The 21,766-nt window shown below is 37.9% G+C and overlaps 1 protein-coding gene across 3 annotated transcripts; it reads right to left on the bottom strand.

Annotated features, from left to right (window-relative positions):
* Window positions 1-440: 440 nt before the first annotated feature.
* Window positions 441-20,439, bottom strand: TCAIM (T cell activation inhibitor, mitochondrial). Of its 3 annotated transcripts, XM_068205904.1 has the most exons (12): window positions 20,241-20,387; window positions 18,311-18,386; window positions 18,125-18,187; window positions 14,952-15,087; window positions 14,260-14,413; window positions 13,111-13,357; window positions 11,321-11,443; window positions 8,601-8,698; window positions 6,880-6,971; window positions 4,655-4,887; window positions 4,005-4,136; window positions 441-975 (listed from the first exon to the last, which is right to left on the bottom strand). In XM_068205904.1, the coding sequence occupies exons 2-12, from the start codon at window positions 18,337-18,339 to the stop codon at window positions 750-752; spliced, it is 1,533 nt and encodes a 510-aa protein (XP_068062005.1). In that variant the 5' UTR covers window positions 18,340-18,386; window positions 20,241-20,387; the 3' UTR covers window positions 441-749. The 3 variants fall into 3 exon arrangements, with proteins under 3 accessions (XP_068062005.1, XP_068062013.1, XP_068062022.1); XM_068205912.1 differs by lacking the exon at window positions 18,125-18,187 and having other exon boundaries at window positions 20,362-20,439; XM_068205921.1 differs by lacking the exon at window positions 18,125-18,187 and having other exon boundaries at window positions 20,241-20,379.
* Window positions 20,440-21,766: the final 1,327 nt, after the last annotated feature.

Raw genomic sequence — 21,766 nt, 5'->3', positions numbered from 1 at the left:
TTGCAGTCTGTTTTAGTGTAAGTAAAGAGAGGATTGCAGGTATTTATGGAGCAAATGCCGCAAAACAAAGAGTACGACATCTGCTTTAAAGTAACCACAGACAGTGTAACTGGCATATTTTGGAATTCTAAGGCAACAACGTTGGACCAGCATGTGAAATTCTGCTGTAGACTCCAAGTTAATGTACTGCTGTCTTCTGCAAAGGAGAAATATTCCAATGTTTTTTCCTTTCTTCTTTTTTTTTTCTAATTTGGTGATAGGTGGCAATATGAAATGCCAGCATTGTCACCAGATTAACTTCTGTACTTAACTTCTGCACTTAGCTTCTGCATTCAATGAATCCCTTAAGACAGCGTGCAATGTCTGGCTGGAGCAGTACACTCTTTATTTAAGATGATTTATCTGGCGATATTCACGTATATTAAAAATACACATGCACATTTTTGCAGACTTGAAATTTAATGTATTTTCAGAATTCACTACAAAAATGCAGTTTCACAACTGTAACCATACACTGGGACGCCTACTGTAGTATGGATAACGTACAGATGTCTTTCCCAGGACTACCAATACTGCGCATTGTGCAAATTGTCTAGAACTGCATCCTTCCTCAGCAGCAGTTGGAAGAAAATTTGTGAGCTGAATACTGATATCAAAATACAGATTTAAATAATTTACTCTTAAAAACATTCATATTTATAACCTCTTACAGAAAATAAAACAATTCATCTGATTATCAGATACATCCCTCAGTTTTTCCAGTTCCAAGGTATACACAGGTCTCCATCCTGCAGCACAGAGTAAAAATGTGAAATGCAGAGGTGCATGCCTTGTAGGTAGGGTAAGGATTCCTCCAGCAGCCGCTTACAGCAATCTATCATCTGTGCACTGGAAACACTGGGTTCCTTATACAGCCGGTCCAAAGAAAATTTTTCCGTGGAGGTGTTGATTAGCTCCTTCTCTGTAATCATCATCCTAGCAAATGGAGACAACACACAGTGACAAACTTACAACTGCATCTCTTAAAACCCCTGCCTTAAAAAAAGCATTTCAATATATATTGAACATATATTAAAACATAAAATCACGCTCATAATTACTCTGTCTTAATTAAACCAGTACTCTGTATGTCATCAAAACCACCAACTGATTGGTATAGCAAACTGATGCATATTAATTGTGTTAGTAACTTTCCAACTGCAGAACTTTGTTTTGTTTGATGTGTTTGGACCCAATGATCTTAAAGGTCTTTTCCAACCTACATGATTCTATCAATTTTGAATCCAAAGCTTGCAGACGATTTTTTCCTTCACCCCAGAGAAATAAGACACCACGTGCAAACTCAAACTACTCAGAAAGGAAGTTAATGTGTAGATTTAATTAATGCACTGGAGCTGTGACTGACCAACTGATGAAGAGACAGTTCAGGTTCAGCTAGCCCCACTAGCTCAGGCACTGTGCCACACGAACACAGCTGCATTTCCAAACCAGCCTGGCTGCAGACAGAGCACCACTGCTGCCCTACAGCACAGGCTCTGTGCTAGACAGGGGAGGAGCACCAATGGGATGTGAACCAGCCCAAGCTAAGCACAGAAACCTAGTGAGACCTACATTTGCCTCACATGAAAATGCTACTGTAGGGCCTTACCACGACTCCCCAGAGCTCAGGATGGGACCTCTGTGTACTTGCATGGCACTGAGCTCTGCTGAGGCCCAAGAGCCCAGCCCACTCTGGCAGTCAGTGATGAGCTGAGCCAGCAAGTTTACCCAGAGCAAGCCTGTCCTCTCTATGGACCATTTCCATGCCACCTTCCTGAGTGCATTCCCAAATATCTAGGCACCAAGCTTTCCAGTTCTGTGAAATCTTAGGCTCCCTTGAAGGAATCCCAGTAAGCTGGGGCACTGCAGGTTTATTTTCTGTCACTTACACAGGGAGGCTTGCACCCTTATCACCACACAAACCTGATACTTTAAAGAAGCATGGGAAGGAGAATCCTGCATTACTAGAAGACTGACATTATCCAAACAGATAACAGAACTTTCTAGAGCAGCAGCGTTTGGATTTCCTTGTGCATTCAGGTCAGAATTACAGCCACTCTATGCTCTTTACTGCATGCAAAACATTCAAGTCCATGTGCAAAGTACAGCCAGTATATCTCAAAGTATTTTTCTTTATCTTAGGGCCTTTTTAACCACCACACGAGGCTAGGGAAAATCAGAAAGACATGAGTAAATCCAAGGAAGCATTAAGTGGAAAATGAGTTTTCAGCTTCAATAAAAGACAAAACAAAAGCAGAGGTGATACAGAATGACAGTTTTGTATTTCCTATCACACAAGAACAAAAGAAAAACAAATGAAATCATCAGGCTGTGGGTATATAAATCACAGAATACCTCCACCCTCTTTCATATACACATGCCATATGTGATTCAAATCTGCAATTTGCTGTCATTGGATGTTTGGAGCCACAAAATGCAAATTGGCTCAAAAAGTAGTAAGATAATTAAGAGGGGGGAAAATAAAAAGTCTATTGATTGCTATTAACATGAGATAATGTTTCCAACTTCAAGTATTTTCTCAAGTGCAGTCAGACACAAACTGGGAAGGAGTATGGAGTAAAAAACCCACCACAGTTTTTGCCCGATGCATAAAGCCTCTCCATAAGCTAATGGATGATGGGGGCACATATTGTGACCCAGTATAGTTTACTATTTCATACAAACCAGCAATCATCCAGCACACAAGATATGTGTCTTGGCTCTTACATTCTTACAACACAGCTGCTTTTATCCTGAGGGCACAATTATTCTGGATTGGTGTCTTTATGAAGTGTGGAAGTGAGAGGTTTTTTGAAGAGTGAGTTACCCAGATGCAAATGCATATATTTGCTACAACATCCCTCCCAAAATCTATACACAATACTTACCCAGCTGCCACATGTGGACAGTTACATAGAGAGCTATTCAGTAGCTCGAATTTATATGGCAAAAATTTAACTTCCAAGCTGGACTAGGGTTGTGGAAAAATTCCAATAAATCACGTTTACTGAAGTCCACTTGCAAAACATATTTTTACAAGTAATGAGGTTTAACAGAGCTAAAACCATAGAGCCCTCAGCAAGACTCATGCCTAAAATAACTTCACAGGAACATATATGGATCTTTACATCATGTATACTGATGACAGCATGATAGTTCAACAACTCATTAAAAGCTTTCCAAAGTAGAAAAAAAGACTTGCAGTAATGAGCTCTGAAAGGACAAGTACCACCCACTCCCTTGTAACAGTACTTTATTAAAAAACCCCAGTATTCCTACTTCATCCTCAAGGACACATACAGGGTACAAGGTCAAGAACCAAGTTCACAGTTCTGATGGATATTACAGATCATGGTCCTCATATTAAGTATGGTGCTGTGACTCCCTATCATAATCACTTTTGTCATCTATGAGGGAGTACCCACAAGGTGTTTCTCTTATCATTCTTCCCCAGTTTTTTTTTTTTTTCATTGCCTTGTTAGGTACTAATTAATACTTTTCTCAACTACCTGACCAACAACTAGAAATAAAGATTCTCTAATTGGTCTCAGTTATTTTGAGTTTAGATTTCACTGCTTTTTTAGTCACATTTTAATTAACATTAATAAAAATTGTTCCTTTTCTTATTCATTAAGAAGGTGTTTTCCACCTCTTCTTTGGGGATATAATTGTAAAAAGAATTATGCCATTTTATCTTGTAAGCAAAGATATTTTACTTCTGAATGATGTACAATTGTCTCTACAAGGTGAAAGAGGGTATTTTCTAATAACTGTTTGCATTCACTAATGCTGTAATTCTTTACTTAGTAAAGCTGATGGGTAAAGTTCTATTCTAGAAACAAAAGGGGTTTTTCAGCAAAGGAGTATGAATACATTTTTTAAAATTCTCCTCCTTCTCCAAATAAAAAAACAGGACATGCAAAGATTTAACAGAGCTAAGTGTATTGAGTCACATCAACACTTACTCCTCTTTTCTTTTCAAATTCTCTCTTGCTTCCTGTGCTTTGGCAAAAATAAACCATTGAAGAGCTGCTGGATCACAGACCGTTGGGATCATAAAGTGTCCAAGTTCATGTAAGCTTGGTGCATATCTGTCACTAATGAAACATGACGGAAGTAAAAAACAAGGTATAATTTTTAATGCAACTATTTATATAAATTACTTTCAGAAAAAATTCTAAAGATAAAAGAATATAAATTAATCACAATCAGAATAATTGGTAAAAAATTATCAAGTTTGGTTCATGAGAATAGAGAAATATAGTAGGTTATGCTTTTTAAAAATTACATTTCAAAAGGAACTGACAATAATACTCAAAAAATATAAACACCATCATGACAGCACAAAATTTTTGATTTAACCCAGCACAACACTCTAAACCAGACAGAACGGTGAGTCCCACTTGAATGAAATTAAGCACGATTTTCTTCAATCTGATTCCTTCTTAACCCATAAAAATGCACTTAAAACCTTCAGAAACAAGAAGACTTTGACATAATGAAAATCTGAAATTGTATCACTTTTCTTCTTAATGAGAGCAATAAGCAGTTTAACAAAAAAAAAAAAAAAGAGTAAAAGCTCTAAAAGAAATCAACCTTCCCTGCCAATACCTACCTTTCCAGAATCATTTGCAAGCCTCGCAGACTGCGAGGATGAAAAGGTAATCTGCTGTCATGTAGTTTATTATAGAAAGAGTTCAGAGTCTCAAAGTACTCTTCTAGAGTCAACAGAGGTTGCAATTCTTCAATATATATTACTTGGATGCCTCCCAGAAGTTGGCTTATCCGATCTTCCAAAAGCAGCAGCCTTTTTTGAAGCTTATAATAATTTGGCAGTCTCTCAAAAATCTGTGCATACACAAGAACAAACATTTTGTATGTTACAGAGCTTAAAAGTTAATTTTAGTAACTTAAAAAATAACAAGAAACAATAAAAGTGACACTTAACAACGCAAACATGGAACCCAAGGGGAAAAAATTAAAATCAAAGAATACCATAGGTGAGAAATATCAAGTATAAATGATTTGGGACAAGATATAATTGAACAAACTTTTAAGTATTTTCTGTATTTATAACATAAAGGTACCAAAAGGACATAAAAACATTGATAGATAGCCTCCATATATTCAGAAACTGATAGCCTCAGATAAAAAAAATTGTATTTAATTGGATGCCAATATAAAACACTTATTACAACAGTTATAGTGGTAGAGTTATTCCTCATACATTAGTCACTACCTACCATCTACCCTGTTGATAATACTTTAAAGTAGCTTTTCATACAAAAAAGAAAAAGCTGCTGCTGCAACAAGTCAAGTGATTGCAGAACTATCTCTTTAGAAATTCAGGAGAACAGTATAATAGATAGTAGATAGATCTGATGGTCGAGTCAGAACAGCTGCTGGCACAACAAAATTTGGTTCATCATTGGTATTTGTAACAGAGAAAACCAGCAAAAAACCTTTATATATTGTAGTTCTGACCAAACATTCTACTGCTTCCTTCTTCTAGAAATTAGTAACAAAAAATAGTAGCACTTAGGACTGCTTTCTAAAATGAGGTAGGAATTGGACAAATATGCTCTCTAGAAACCAACTCACCAACCTCATCAAGATTTTCACTGACTTTCTGTGTAACATTTCACATAATCTTAGCTGCATTACAAGATAAAAAGCCTCTGCTTTCAGGTTCAAAAACATACCACTCTTGTCTTCCCAAGCAAATACCATCTAAAAAATACTACAACTAACTACACACATTGTTCCATCTGCATGGCATTTTGTGTGGCTTTAGAATGCCTTTGGAAAAACCCGCAGCAAAGGTTAGAAAGATGAAGCACTTATTTTTTCAAGAAGTCAGTGTTTATTTTAGTATAATCAGAACACTTTCATTGCAATGACTATCAACACTCTCAAATCTCAGAAAGTTTTCTATTAAGTTCTGGTTTCTCAGTTTAAGTTCTTAGTAAATTATTCACACTAACAAGCCATGGTTCATTTTCCCTCCTCAGTGAAACATATAGGCAAAAATTCAAAGCATCACCAAAAAAAGAAGATCGAGTGTTAACTTCTCATATTATTCACTGACTGGAATACAGAAATAGAATATTCTGATACACTAGCAGGGTGAAATTCCCAACTATGAAATTCCACCAATAATCCCCTTTACGAATAAAAGTTTTTCGATGGAATTATCAGTAATGTTTCAGTAACCAAGATTAAAGAATTCCTCAAGTGACATGTTGATATTGCTACATATTTAGTTTTTGGTCCTTTGCATACAATGCTATCATTTAGGATGTCAGAAAGCTTATCAACTCTGAACTTTACACAAGCAGCAGCAGAATTGACATAGTCACTAAAGATAAAATTCTGCAACATCCACGTTAGCTGCCTAGAAGAACAAATGGAGTGACAGGGTTGGTTAGTAGTCATTGATTGAAATCATCAGTTCACTACTCCCTTTAAATCTCATAATTACAAAAGATAGGAATAAAATCCATTAGCTCTTCATGGGAATGAGCTCTTCAAGGATCACAAAGTATCCTGCCAGGACTCACTGTATGGACTGGAACAGTGCATAAGAAATTAGTTTTCTTTATCTTCAATTAGAAGTACTGACTTACTAATGAAAGTAAAGATCTAGCAAAGACTCTTGTTAGTAACAACACACACAGGATTAAATTTCAAATGCAGTGTACACCATTATGCTAAATGCATTACCTAAGTGTTTGCTTTAAATCACTCATCGGTTATCTGCACCTATTAATATTTCTGTTTATAGTTTAAAAAAGGATTTCACAATAGGGGGCATTTTCATCTGATTTGAAATCTTCTTACTTTGGTCCAGTGATGGTGAACATCCATGGTCCCCAGCATTATGTGACCTGCTGCACTCATACCCGAGCGGTCTGTAAATACCACTGTGCGTCCTAGAGATTGAACAAAGCTCTTTACTAATTTGAGTTACTGCAATCATTCCTAAAATTACTGAAGACTTAATCAGGCTAAGATGTCACAAGCAATATATTTCTGCAGCACAAATGCAAGAGTAGGTGCTTCTGTTATTCTCAAAATTTTGAAAGGTTCCTGAAAAGTCCATTTTAAGAATTTTTTTCACAAAAGCCTGACCCAGCATTTGTCTTCTCTCTGTTTGAACTTGATAGATTTTTATTTAATTGGACTTTTTTCTTATGACTGCTTTTAAAATATGAGAAAATCTCATCAGAGAAGGTAATCAAAGAATCTGTATAAATCATGTATAAAGTAGGAAATGCACGCTATATACTTGAAACATATACAAATTAAAAGTTGGTCAAAAAATTATGAATAAGACCATTCAACTCTATTTCTGAACTCTCAGCAACATGCAAGCTGTAAGAAACACTTGCATGTTATCGTTATGTTTTCATTATTTTTTAAAATAGAGACAACATAAAAGGCTAATTCTAGGTGGATTTTTAGGGGGATAAATCAGTTTTGAGTGTGAGTATGTTTTTTAAAGTTGAGTTACCCTCAAGAATTCTTTAGGGTAAAAGCACAGGCAATTATTTATCAAAATAAGCTTTCATGAAAGTCTTCAGTATGGTGTATTAATCTACAAGACAAGGCTTAAGTAGAAGCTCTTGCCCTCAGAAATCAGTTTTTCAAAATTCCAAAGAAAGAGCAACACTGACTTCAAGGCATCTAGTCCATCCTTGTACCCTAAGGCAACATGAACTGTACTTGTATAGTTACTGACAGTTATTTATCCAGGTAGTACTAAATTTCTTCAAAAATGGAGACTACAACATGTTCACAAGACAGACTTCTCTAACACTTTCTATCTTTAGCATGCTCAGGAAAAGAATCTAATTTGAAATTTGATACAATTTAAAACTACTACGCATTGTCCTTCCCACTCTGTTTTTGGCAAAGGATTAGGTGAACCCTCAAATGAAAACGACTCAAAACGGGGTATCTGCAGACAGACATAAAATGTGGAATTACAATTAGAGGAAACAGCTACTGCCACAGGTCAAACAGCTGTATGAGAAGAATGGTAGGTTTATAGGTTTACAGAATATTTTATTTTTTCCTAAGAAAATACTGACTTTAATATAGCTATTTTATGGAACACACATGAGAAAAGAAAGCAGTAGCATTTTAATGTATTCTAGTAAATCATCACGAGGGTTAGAGACCTACTCACATTTTTGTCTTGAATCTACCATGGGCAACAATCTATTGCTACCTCCACCCTCTGAGAGGTTCAGTTTAGATTTTTTACTTTCATTGCTAATATTAAGCCTAGTACTTTCAACAGACTCCACTTGCATTTATTAAGAAGTAAACTAGAAGCTGAGTGCAGTCAATCAATTCTAAAGAAAGGTCACTTAAAAAAAATATCTAGAAGCTTTAAATATAAGTTCTCATCAGCTTTTCAGTAAGACTGACAAGTTTGTTTTTGCAGTTATCAAAAGAATTTGTAAAAAGAACTACAGCTCTCTTGTCACAGAAGACCCATGCTCATTTCTGAATCAATACTATATTATGATATATGAAACAAGCAACAGAAATACCTTTAACATTCTCTAATATTTCAGGTCGCTGTTGGACCAAGCGGCCCAGACTGTGTAGCTGGCTACAGCGGTGAGCAATGCCCCAGCTTCTTTGCCACCTAAATAAAAATGCAATTGAAAGCATTTAATCCTCAATATTATTAAAAAAAAAAGTCACAGAAGTTGAGATGTAGCTCAAAGCCTTATAACACAAGCAAAACAGCACCCCAACAGTAATAAAAGCAAAGGCTACTCAAAAGCTGTCCATGTCATATGCTATTCAAACTGATAAAAAGCCTAAATAAAATTCCAGTGTTTCTTAAAGTGAGTCCCAACAAAGAAAGAAAAACACCACCAGGAAAAATAAATATAAAACCAAGTAGACAGAACTTGTAAATCTCTCCCCCAGAAAGAAGGGGGTTAGTAAGCACCAGACAACCCAGTATTTGGTTTGGTCGTGGAGCATGCAGTTTGTTTGGACACTGTGTAATGTTTGTCCAGAGGAGCAAATACAGTATGTAAGGACATTGTCCTTTTTTTTTTTTTTTTTTTTTGTTTTTTGTTCCTAGCCCAAAACATTACCATGATTCAAATGGAAAGTTGCTATGTATTATTCATATTTTATATTTTACAGTGGAGTTATTTTTGTTAAACTATACAAGAGCCAGGTGTTACCTTGCTGGCTTTAATACATATAGTTTTGACATTTTTTCCATCACAGATCAATTAGACTGATTGCTAAGCAAATTTCAAAAAGCATCTAAATTGTGAAGTCCCAGTGTTTTGGAAAAATACCTTTTTTCAGACTTTTAGTTTATATAAAGCTGTCTCAAAGGGAAAAAAATCCCATTCCTTTATTGTACTGTATCAGTCTGGAATTGAGTTAAATTTCTTCATAACATTAATATTTTATATTTTATTAACAGTGATCATAACACGTCAATATTTTGGCTATTGTGCAGTACTGGCACAAAGTCCAGGTCTTCACTTTTTCTTCCCACTCTGCCCCCCACCATCAGGAAGTAGGCAGGGGTGGACAAGATGCTGGGAGGGGACACAGCCAGGCTGGGTGACTCCTACTAACCAAAGGGATATTCCAGACCGTATGTCATGTTCAACAATAAATGATTAGGGAAAGAAGGAAGGGGGACCCTTATGGTTATGGTGTTTGTCTCCCCAAGCAAGCATTACACATGCTGAGGCCCAACTGCCCAGAAGTGGCTGAACACCTGCCCATCAACAGGGAACAGAGAATTAATTTCTCCTTTTGCTTTGCTTGAACTCACAGTTTTGCTTCACTTCAGCTATTAAACTTCTACCTTAATCCACAAATTTTCTTGCTTGTGCTCCTCCTATTCTCTGCCTCCCATTCAGCTAGGGGTGTATGAATTAGCAAGTGGTTGTGTGGGTACTCAGCTGCTGGCTGGGGTCACCCACATCATCTCATTTAGAGAAACCTAACTCTTGGCAAAACCTCACTCTTTGGGATGCAGAGAATGGCACTATGCCACAGCACTTGTGAGCAAATTTAACCAAATACAGGTAATTCAAATAATTATTTACTGTTACCTAGCAATATCACTTTGCTTTCAGCAGCACCAGACAGGAGCAGAAAAAGGTGGCCATTTCTTCATCTGTCCTAAACTTATACATGGAATAATGCCAGTGACCCAGCTATTTTTCAGATCTCTGTGAACACTAGCAAGAGACTACAGAATCACAGGCCATAGCGTGGTATTAAGAAACTGGCTTGTCAGATTTCCAATACTCACATTCTTTTCTGAATTATAACAATGTAACTCATGGAAGATAAATAACTCTTCATGGAACACAATTATTTTAATGTATTTTAGAAGCACAAACTATTTAAGAAAATTAATATAAGCCATGACTAGAATCAAACCTATGTGTTTAATACTGAAGATGATTTCAGAATGTTAAAAACTCTCACCCTAGCACAGTTACAGAGCATTAGGAATTGTGTTCAAAAAACCTGGCGCCAGCTTAAAGGAAACCAGGGTCTTTTGCAGGGTGAAAGTACAAAAGCATGATTCTAGAAGCTCCAATTCTCTCCTTTCTGGTTAAAAAAATAGACTAGCCCTTGAAATAATCCCCCAAAGTTTATTTTTCCATTTGTGAATACTTTCACAGCCCCTTTATCCACCTTGAATATCTCACTTCACAACATTCTCACTCAAAGGCACAAAAATTAAAAAAGGATCACAAATTATTTTCTGGAAAATATTCTGAATAATCAAGGTCTCCAACTGCACTCAGCTCTTTCAAACAAACAAATCTCCTCCTCCAGAGAGTGAGAAACTAAACACTAAAAAAAAGAACATTTTTATTAAGCATTCACAGAATGTCATTATGTACCATGTGCAAAATTGCACTTCACTGCTGCTTCAGTTACCTTTGTAGATACTAACTTGATTTCAGGAAATGCAATTTTAACCAGCAAAACACCTAAACTAACACATACACACCAGTTCTATTTCTGTGTTTGCCTCAACTGGAGCCTATGTTTTCAGTTACAAATAGGAGGTCTCAGAGCAGATTTTAACAGGAAACTTTGTCCCAGTAGAACGCTTCTAGAAATTTACTCAGTGCAGTAACACTTCTTCATATATTAAATATAGCTGTTTTGCTGAAATAAGCTTTTAATGTTCATAGCATAGTATTAGACAACACTTCCTTGCTTTGACTGTCTTAATCCAAGTTCAAGTGATCTAATTAATTACCTGATATCTGAGAGCTGGAGTTCATGAGAAAGTTCAATTTTTAAACGTTCTAATTCTTTTCTAAGTGGCAAACTCTTTTTCAGTTTTTTTACTGCACTTGCTTCATTATAATCTAGCCAGGACCTGAAAGAGGAGGAAAAATACTCAACAGTAGAAGCATGCTGCTGTATGATCTATCATGTAAGCAGTACAGGTAACTCAAATCTTACTGATAATTTAAGTGTTTCAAGTCAAATTATCAGGTAAAGGGATTTTTTTAAAAATAGAGGATAGAAGAGCAAATTGCTAAGTACTTCACTTTAAGATATCTACGAAGGAAACCTTGGCACCTAATGTCTTTGGAGGGGCCTAAGAAATCTAATAATCAAAAACACTGACAGTGTTAAAACTGTAAGACTTGGATGCATGTGTAAAAGGCATAAAACAACAGATCAGTGTGACTTCAGGGGAGATCTTCAGAACTCTGTGATTTAATTTAAGGAGTTTCCACATATATGCCTTTAAAAAACCCCAAACAAACCCAAACACACCAAAACCTAACAAAAAAGCCCCAAACAAAATGATCATAGTAGACTATCAAATATGGGAGGTGGTACTAAAGGGCTAAGTTAGGTAACTTTTACAGAGCTGACATGAACATAGATTAAACAGGTCAAAGTTTCATAGTTTTTTTGCCAATAATCACAACCAGACAAACATTACTCTTTTGAGTACATCTAAAATTTCAGTACTCAATTCTGTTTCTAAGAAAAGGTTACTACTTAAGAGATTTAGCCTTTGTTCGTAGTATAAACTAGTTTTCATACTCTAACTTTTGCAAATAAATAGCTGCATTCTCATTTGTATTTGAAGTAAAAAAATTCAAACTCAAGAAAAAAGGGAGGCCTGATGCCAGCTATGTATTAAACAAGACTGTTAATACGTAACTGCCTGTGGCATTCCTTGTAAATGTGTAAAAATAAGTAAAAATATTCTCTAGCATGTTAAATCACATTTAAGTGTTTTATAATTGTGTATATTAGAGTAGCTTTATTTGTGAGGTGGTATGCAGGACAAGGGGCATACTTTGCTCTGAAGATCCTTCCAGCACAGTTCTGCATTCATTTCAAATGGCACTTATATCTCATTGTTACAAAAAGTTCTTCAAGGCCCCAAAATGCGTATGTGTCCCAAAATGAGCACGTACAAATTTTTTAAACCACCAGCTTTACTACAAAACATGCTACATGCAATCCAAGTTCAGCATTTATAACTACATTGACTTAAATATTCAAGTTTTCCTGCTGAACAACAACTGAGAAGCACAACACTAAGATACAGTGTTAACATGCATATTAAAACCTTTTAACCTTAGTTTTCATGTATTATCTCCCATCCTAAGCAGAATGTGATAATGAAATAGGAACAATGAAGTTAACAACCATATAGATTTGTGTTACAGAAGTCCTGTAAGAGGTAAGAAGCTATGCCACTTGTGGAGCAAGTGGAGCCCCTGTCTCCTTTTGAATTGTCACCAATATTCCACAAATCTGAAAAACTAGATCAGCCAAAACTAGATTGACCAAACATGACTGCTGGGCAAAGAGACAAGAATGCTTCAGCTTTGCTGGCACTGTAGTTATTCCAGGAGCTCATCTGAACTCTAATTATAACAAGCATGGCAAAATTACATGTTGGACAATAAAGTTTTGTATTGTTCAGAATGTTTATTGCCTACCTTTAAAAAACTCAGCATTAGAATAAGACCAATTTAGGTTTCAAAACTTCAGTTCAATGAAAGCATTACATACAGTAAAGTTGTTTCCACTCTCTGGGCTTGCTCTAGTTCCTCCTCAGGATCCTTGAATCCAGTAAATGAGTAATAAGTCTTATCCCATTTGATAGGTCTGTTCACTGTGCTTTTTGCTTGCTTGTGGGACTGAGAATTCACATTCAAACTCTGAACATGCTCTGTAGATAAACTGCAGGAGTTGAGAATATCTAGTACTGTGCTCAGGAGATCCCTAGTATGTAATGTAAAACTGACTGCTCGAAACCCTGTAAAAAACAAGTATTATTTAATTAAAATTATTTTAAATGCATTCCCATTTGTTTCCTCTTACTGAAGAAGCTAAACAAGGCACAGGCAGTTGGAAATCATGATGATACTGTTATTTCAATACTCACTGCAAAATTCACATGCAGTTTAACTATGTCCCATCACTTAGCTACTGGGCCTAAATTTCCCTAATTACAAAGTAAGCTTTTGACTCAAGAGTAGAAGACAGCTTCCAGTTCAAATGCTGTGTTAAGGAGACCAGACATAACCCTACCATTCTCTTGAAAAACAGCCGGATTTTATTTTCTAGCATGAGAGTCCCTCACAATTTGCTCAAGTGTTTTGACTGTCAGGATACAGAATGTAAAACTCTTCTGTTAGGTAAGGCATACTGGTACTGGAGACAAGTATGTAAAGTTAATCAAAAGCAACATTCCAAATACAGCAATATTTTTTGTAGTCTCAAAGATAAGAGACAATGAAGTAAATTGAAACTTCAGATATCATACAGCTTCTGCTTAGAGAGCAAGATCCTACTGATTCTACAAGTGCCCTGACATTGTGTACTACACATGAACTGCAATGAGGACAAGGACTCAACTGTTGCTCCAGTTAAACATGGCAATGCAAAAGCAGAAATATTATCATTTACATCCACCTTTTTTACATCCTTATAACTGTAACTTGACCTCAGGGCTGTAATGTCTCATTCTTTCAAGGCTTTTTAAAGCTTAAGATGTTTAATTACTTGGGATGGCCCCACCTGCCTGATCTAATACAGATTTTCATGGTTTGACAGGATTTTATTCAATTGAGAAGTCGTTATGACTGCACAAGGCACAAGCAATGGTCTGAAGGAATTTAAATACAGGAAGATACATTCTACACGATATAAAAGCACCTGAAGCACTGAAGGGTTCCCGAACATTAGAAGAGTTTGGTTCTCTTTCTCTTACATAAAAAGTAAGCTGAGTTGGCTTAAAGGAACGAAATCCTGGTTTCTGTAGGTTCTCTAAGTAGCCATTCAGCCTCTTCAGAGAGTTTTCATTTACTTCCTGTTTTAAAACAAAAACAAACAAACATTACAGATGATGAATTTGACCATTTTTCATCTAAACATTTTAAATCTTACATGCAGAATTAGGTTTCACAAAATGTCGGTTGCTTTTAACAAGTAGTAATATGGTTCATATTCTCAGCATTTATAATTACCTTGCATGAATAAATTTGTATGGTGTACATACTTGTACATTTGTGTACATTCCAAAATCCACTGGCTTTCAAGCTTAAAGAAATTCATTGATTCAAATATAATGCACAGCATTTCAAAGGGATAAAGTAAAATGTATTATAAATTTGCCTGGAAGAATTCAGTATTTTCTTTATAAGAATTAAAAAACATGATTAACAAATAAGGGACTTTCAAGGGACATATCCCTGCTAAAAATTAAGGAAGTGAATCTTTTTGTTCTCTGGTACCAACCATTATTAATTCTAACATTACTTTTGTCTCTCTGACAGCAGGAAAACTAGAAAATTTCCATTCTTGATATATGAAATATTTACAAAGAAAGCATAATAAAGTATTTTTACCCTCTCTTTGGGATGTTGGCCAAAGAAATCTGGATGTACAGCAAAATAGAAAGGTCTGAGAGCATTGATGGCATCAGCACCTGACAAAGTTCTTGACTGAAGAACGCACTGCAGCAATATCTTGTCCAGACATAACCTGACAAAACAGTAAAATGTCTATGTATGATGCCACCAATCAAACAACAAACTGATATAATTACAATAAAACATGACAGAATGGAGCAAACATTTATAGTTGCAAGTATAATAATTTAAAAGTGGAGAATTTAAATTAGGAGTCTGAATTCTGGATCTTTCCCTTGGGATTAACAAAGTGGTGTTTTGACAGTGCCAATCCAATAGGTTTGAAGAATGGTGGATGCTAATGATTGAATAAGACATGTAAATAAGTACAGAAACTTCTCTCTATTTTTTCAAATATGCCTCAAATAAATTCCCAGTCAAGTAGTTCAAATTGCAAATACTGGCTTTAGTGATATTTTTTGTAGACATTGCTGAAGCTGCTCTTAAAAGCTAACCCTTATATACCTCTGAACCTCCAAGTTAAAAAGCCAAACCCAGTAGTTTTCAAGCAGTGCCACAAGAATATTAAATTTTACCCAGGAAAAATAATCAAAATTCAATGAAAAAAAAGTTCTGTATTAGTTTCTGAGCTCCATACTTGTGTGCATTAAAAAAACCCTACTTTCCTGAACATACTCTTTTATAGAAAACATCAAGTAAAACGACAATACTTTTTACCCTTTCATCTCCATTGAATTACAAGAAACCAGGGCTAGAAGAAATTTAATGGTAGAAGAAAAAGATTGTTTTACCTAAGATGAGAAGAAAAAGTTAAGTTGAAGAAGTTCTAGGAAGTTAAGAAAGTTCAGATTATCAAATGCCTGCAATTTTGTACAAATTAAACAACAGCTCTGTAACAAGCATACTTGTGTTACAGAAGACTGAAATGGAAAGAAAAACCAAGTCCTGCATTAAAAACTACTAAAATATCCTGCCATAGCTCAAAGGTAATATTCAGGTTTAGCAAACTAAGAAGCAACAGAGTATACATAAAAGCAGCAAGAAAATGTGAATTGGGAGATAAATAACAACAGGTTTCTCCTTCAGCCGATTTCACAAGCTAACAAATTCATCAGTCTAATTTTGGTGATTAACATTCATTTCAGTTTGCAAATCAGAAGGGCAGGGACTCTGCTCTGTCAATGCAGTTTCACTCCTTACAGTATCATTCAAACTGCAACCCCCAAATAAGAAAATATATGGCAGATTAGAGACAAAGCTGCTTCCAACTCACATAAAATTAATAACTTTTTAAATAATAGTTAGCAGGACTGTTTACAGAGAGCTATTTATCCAGCATCCTAAACCAAATAATCATCCTGGACACAGACTCATGAGACCTTCCTAACTGATACCATTAATTAGGAAAAAAAAAATTCCCAAATTTGTGCTCAGACAATAAGCAGAATGTTTTACTTTGGCAAATCATAAATGATAATATTTCAGTTGTCAAGCAGAAGCAGTGACCCTTACTTTACCTTTTTTCTCTCAACCTTCCCAGCTCTTCAATTAGAAACATGAAAGCAGTGAAGACTAATTTTTTTCTGCCTAAGAGGTGGGCAAATATTTAATTAGCAAATCTTAAAAGTCAGCTTGCTAAAAATAGAAGCTATTGTAGAACAGTGGGACAAAAACTTCATGATTTAACAAGGCCAATGGAATTCCAAATCTGCTATGACTTAAAAACAATTTTCATGCATGTAGATGAAATATAAGATTAAAAAAAAAGCTAAAATATGTCACGGGCAAACAGTTCTACCTCCTTGTTGGCTGCATCTCAGAGACTCTAAAACTAAGACTAGTAACCACTACAGCCCATGATCCTACACAAAATAGTAGGAGATGGTGAAATACCACAGCAATAGAATGTTATTAGAGAGACTGAAAGCTCTTAATGACAAGATCATGCCACAGTTGCCCACTGATGCAGGAAAAACACCTTTACTAGACTAGGCAAGACAGGAAGCAAAGCACTCTGGATAAAAGTCCACTTGGTCATATGCTTTACCAGTTTGGATCTGGAAGCACCAAAATAATTGTCTTCCTGAGAAAGAAAAATAGTGAATTTTTCTCTTTTTTTTTAGGTAGCACGTGGACACAAAACAGTAAAAGGAAAAAAAAAAAGTATTTCCAGCAAAGGAAAACAGTAAGCTACCCAGTTACCCTTCTGATTGCAGCTGACTGACATGCAAGAAATTCACATCCTCCTAGACCAAGCTGCTAGGAGGAAGAGTAGCTCAGTTCCCTGTTCACCTTATTTGTACACCATTTCCCACATCCACGCACAAGCTACACTGCATGTTTCCAGTAGTTCAGAAAAAAAGTTCAACATAGCTGGAAACCATTAATCATACTTCTGAGTTTATTAATCATAAAGTTCCATCTGTTGTTCTGGATGAAAAATGGCCAAGTACGGCTAACTTTAGTTCCCTTGTTTTGTATCTAAACAACACTGTCATGCTAGAAGGAGGGCTCAGGATTCCAGCCAAAAGTCTATTTTGAACTTGCTTAAAAGAGAAATGCTCAAATGCCAAAATTAGTCTGCGTGACAGAAGGAAGAATTCATTTACTGAAGGTGAAAGACAGAACTCTGAGGCATCTTTCAACTGGAGTGACAAAGTAAGTGAATTAAAAGGGATTTAGAGGGGAAAAAATGCAAGAAAGATGTTTATGTCTTCACTCACAAGGAGCAAAGATTGTTCCAAGAGCTTCATTTAGATCTGAAGAGCAGAGAAAGGATTAGTATTAAAATCAAGGTCACAACCACTTTGAGGGCAGCGTCTCTACTTCACGAAAGACATGAAACACAATCTCTACTAGAACACATTATGCAACCATACTCCAACACTGATTTAATTTATTGGTTAAATAACTCCCTTCAACTTCCTTTTCCTCCACATCTCTCCGAAGTTCAACTTTTTGGTGTATAGCTTTGGCACTGAAAAGCTCCGTTAAATTAAGTTCATAGTTACAGACATATTCACATATTTTGAAGCACTAAGCTTTAATAACTCAATAATGCAGTAATATGTTAGCTATCATATTCATATTTCTTATTATTAAGCCATTTTAAACCCCTTGTTTTGTTGAAAGCCTTTTTAATGTCTCACTTGAGGACAGGCATATGGCTTTGGAGAATTTTCAACTGTGGATGCTCTGCTGAAAGCTTCAAGCTGTAAAGATGAGAATGTCAAAGAAATAAGCATGAAACAAAAATACCAAACCAGTTTCACAAATATGCAAGTCAAACACTGAAACATATGCCAAAGGTAAATTAGGTCAGTAACATGCCATACCTTCTCACGGTTCTCAAGCAGCAAAACATTTCAGCAACTTAATGGTTGAGCCAAATTTCAGCCATCCACTAACTCACTTAAAAAAAAAAGAAAAAAATTCCCTTTTAGAAATGGACATGGATATTTTCCCCTATTACTTACCAGTGCACTTTCTAAATCTTGGGTGATAACTTTTAAAGTCACAATAGTAATATAAAATTGAGCAAGCACACATAAAACCTAAAGCTTTGTGTAAGAATGCTTTCAGTTCTCTCTACTAACAGTGAGCCTTGCCAATATTATGAGTTGTTACAGTACCTTGTTTGAGAATGAACATTTAAAGGTACTCCAGTTAGGGAAAAAGAACTACTAAGAATTTGAAAAGCACACAAATAGAAGCTTTCTTTAAGCACTAACACATGGAATTCCATGCAAACTTTTACTAAGTCCTACACTCAAACAGGTATTAATACTTTAAAATGCATGTGCCACTTTAAACTACTTTATGGGAGGGTAATGTAAAACCAGAGGGAAAATCACTGTCATACAGCAATGCCTGGGAATCTTAATCAAAGGTTTGCTGACATTTATAAAAATGAATTAGCAATTCTTACCAGTAACTTCTGCACTAGGCAACTGTAGGCTAGACTTTGCCAACAGGAGACAAACCACCTGGCATGTCAGAGTGCAAATATACACCTAATTATTAGGGGTTATGAGATAAGCTCCCTACTGGCAATGTTTTCAAGCATTGTTTTTAAAAATACACTTTGCACTTATCAAAAGAACATGCCTGCTACATATGCTGCTTTAAAGAACAGGAGATGAACAGCTATCAGAGAAACATCATCTGTGCTCCACTACAGAATGGCATTTCCTGTGCCTACTTTGCAAAACACTTGCAAGTTTCAGAAGTGCATATTACTAATTCCAATATACTTAACCAAGAACCTAAGTTTTCACTAGAAGCAAAGAGTGGGACGAAAAAAGTATTCTGAGCAAAAATATCCCCAAAACATTTGGTAATTTTTGTCTTCTGATTTTCAGGTAGGTGGGCAAAACAGTAACCATATCGTTTTTACTATCTATAACAACAGTCCCAATCATAAATTAAGTTAAATACATTAACAAGCTCTCTAGTCATAAGACAGTTTCCCCTCACTGTAATTTCAGTTTCAGGCCTTTGGGTAGAGGACGGAAAAAACTCAACAATCTCACTTAATCCGCGGTGACGCTTTATATAACCAGACAAAAGCATCATTGTTTCTTGCTTTAAATGCTCTATTAACTGCTTGGAAATCGGTACACGGCTTAGCCGAAAAACAAAACCTACTGGGTTTGACTAAGCTTCACCTCAAAGACAAACCCGCTGAAACGCAGAAATACGAATTACGTCGCAAAAGCCTTTGGCATCCCGACGTCTCACATCGCTGCCACCCCCCGCTCAGCCCGCTGTTGTCTGTTTCAGGTGTTTGCCTACACTTGAGGCAGCACGGAGAAAACAGCGTGAAAATCAACAAGGTGACAGCGCTCAGAAAATAAGCTCGGGTGTACGTGACGCGCTCACTGCTTGAAAGGGAATCAGCTGCAGTGGTCCGAGCACTGACAATTTTAACCACCGAAAACAGAGCCCTGTTAGAATTCGCCTTAAGATCCGCTAAAGGCAAGGTCTTCCCAGAGGGCGGCAAAGCTGACCGCCATCCGGCTCACGGGCCTTTCGCACCCTCCGCAACAAGACGCGGGATAAGGAGCCGCCGATGCCGGGCCGGGCCGAACCGACCCGAGCTCAGCCGAGACCCGGGGCCGCGCGTGCCCGCGCGCACGTACCGCCACGCGCGTGCCAGCGCACGGGCAGCTCCGGCCCCCACCCCACCGGCGGTCACCGAGCGACGCGGCCCGGCCCGGTTTCAAAGCGGACCCCCCTTCACACCGCCGGGGCTCGGCCTCGCACCGTCCTCCGGCCGCCGTTCGAGCGAACCCCCCGCACGGGTGGGCGGTGGGCTGCGTTGCCTTCGCTCATGCCCTCCCCTCGCGGAGAGGCGCGCCGAGGGCCCCCGCCCGGCCCCGCTTACCGCCGAGGCCGGACAGCGACCGCCGGAGCTCGGCCCCATCGCCCCCGCCGACGGCCCCGGAGGGGGCGGGCCCGGGGGATTCCCGCCGGGGGCGGGGCCGGCGCGCGCCTGCGCTCCCGCCCCCTGGCGGCTCCTCCGCTGAGCGGCCGCTCGAGGGCGGGGCTGCCTCGCTCCCCCCGCCCGGGCCCCGCCCCTCAGGCGCGCCTGAGGGAAGCGGCCCCTCCGCACCGCCGAGGCTGCTGCGCCCGTCAGTGCGGCTACGCCTGCAGCGGGACACAGAAGGGGAAAAGCCCGACAGAAGGAATGCTTGCCCTTCTGCTGAGGGGATGGGAGCAATTTCGCCAAATGCTTGCGTGTGCTTCACGTCGCCTTTTGTTCTGCAGAAAAAAACCACCAAGGCGAAGAACCAGGCGTGAGCTCTGCAGTCCCGAGGGGAATGCAGGAGCTGCTTTCCTGCAGTTACACAGAATCAGTTAGGTTGGAAAAGACCTCTGAGATCATCGAGTCCAACCTATGACCGAACACCACTCGGCCACTAGACCATGGCACTGAGAGCCACGTCCAGTCTTTCCTTGAACACCTCCAGGGACGGTGACTCCACCACCTCCTTAGACACATTCCAGTATCTAAGTGTCACCCTGTCAAGAAACTCCTCCTATTGTCCAACCTAAACGTCCCCTGGCACAACTTAAGACTACGTCTACGATAGCAACTCTCGATGTACACATACATTTACACACCTATTTTTCTTCCAAGGGTAGTTGGTGTCAAAGTGCACCTGATACAGGGACATGGAAATTCGGAGCAAAAATGTCTATTGCTGCCAGTGCTCGAGAATAAAGGGAGATTAACTGTTAGGGACAGGCGTTATTTGCATGCAATCTATTGCATTTCCAGCCAGGAAAGGTTAAAAAGAGAACTGTCAAGCTTTAGGAACTATCTGTAGTTCAGTGAAGCTTTAAATCAAGTTAACATTCTCACAGTCCTTGGGGAATTTTCATAATTTCCGTAACGTGCAGTGTGTTTTTCACTTCCCAATAGAAGCCAGTCAGTTATGTAAGCAAATTGGCTGGACAATTATGTAAATTTAAAAAAAAATTGGTTCAACAGAAAAGCGTGCTGTTTGTTTCACCTGGAATTTATTTCACCTTGTTGAGGAATAAAATAAATTGGGAGAGGACATCAGGAAGTGCCAGTGCCAGATACCAGCTCCACCTGCTTAGGGTACACATTTTCAAACAGAGCACCCCCATCCTGCCCCAGCTCAGGAATTAATTCCTGCTTTTTATCTAAGTCTCAACACTTATTGTGCTCATGGGAGTACTACTGTGGCTTTATCTGGTCACAATATTCCCTATCCATACCCAGAACACATCCCACTAGCTCAGCAAGAGCTACACAGATT

Source organism: Anomalospiza imberbis, chromosome 1 (genome assembly GCF_031753505.1).
Source record: "Anomalospiza imberbis isolate Cuckoo-Finch-1a 21T00152 chromosome 1, ASM3175350v1, whole genome shotgun sequence".
Taxonomy (NCBI): domain Eukaryota; kingdom Metazoa; phylum Chordata; class Aves; order Passeriformes; family Viduidae; genus Anomalospiza; species Anomalospiza imberbis.
This window is presented reverse-complemented; position numbering and strand designations above follow the sequence as displayed.

Coding starts and splice junctions, on each gene's coding strand:
- TCAIM (XM_068205904.1), bottom strand. CDS start 18,339: ATGTTTTGCTGCTTGAGAACCGTGAGAAG. Junction 11,444..13,110: donor AGAGTGGAAACAACTTTACT/GTATGTAATGCT, acceptor CTCCTCTTTCAG/GTCCTGGCTAGATTATAATG. Junction 6,972..8,600: donor AATATTAGAGAATGTTAAAG/GTATTTCTGTTG, acceptor TTCAATCTCTAG/GACGCACAGTGGTATTTACA.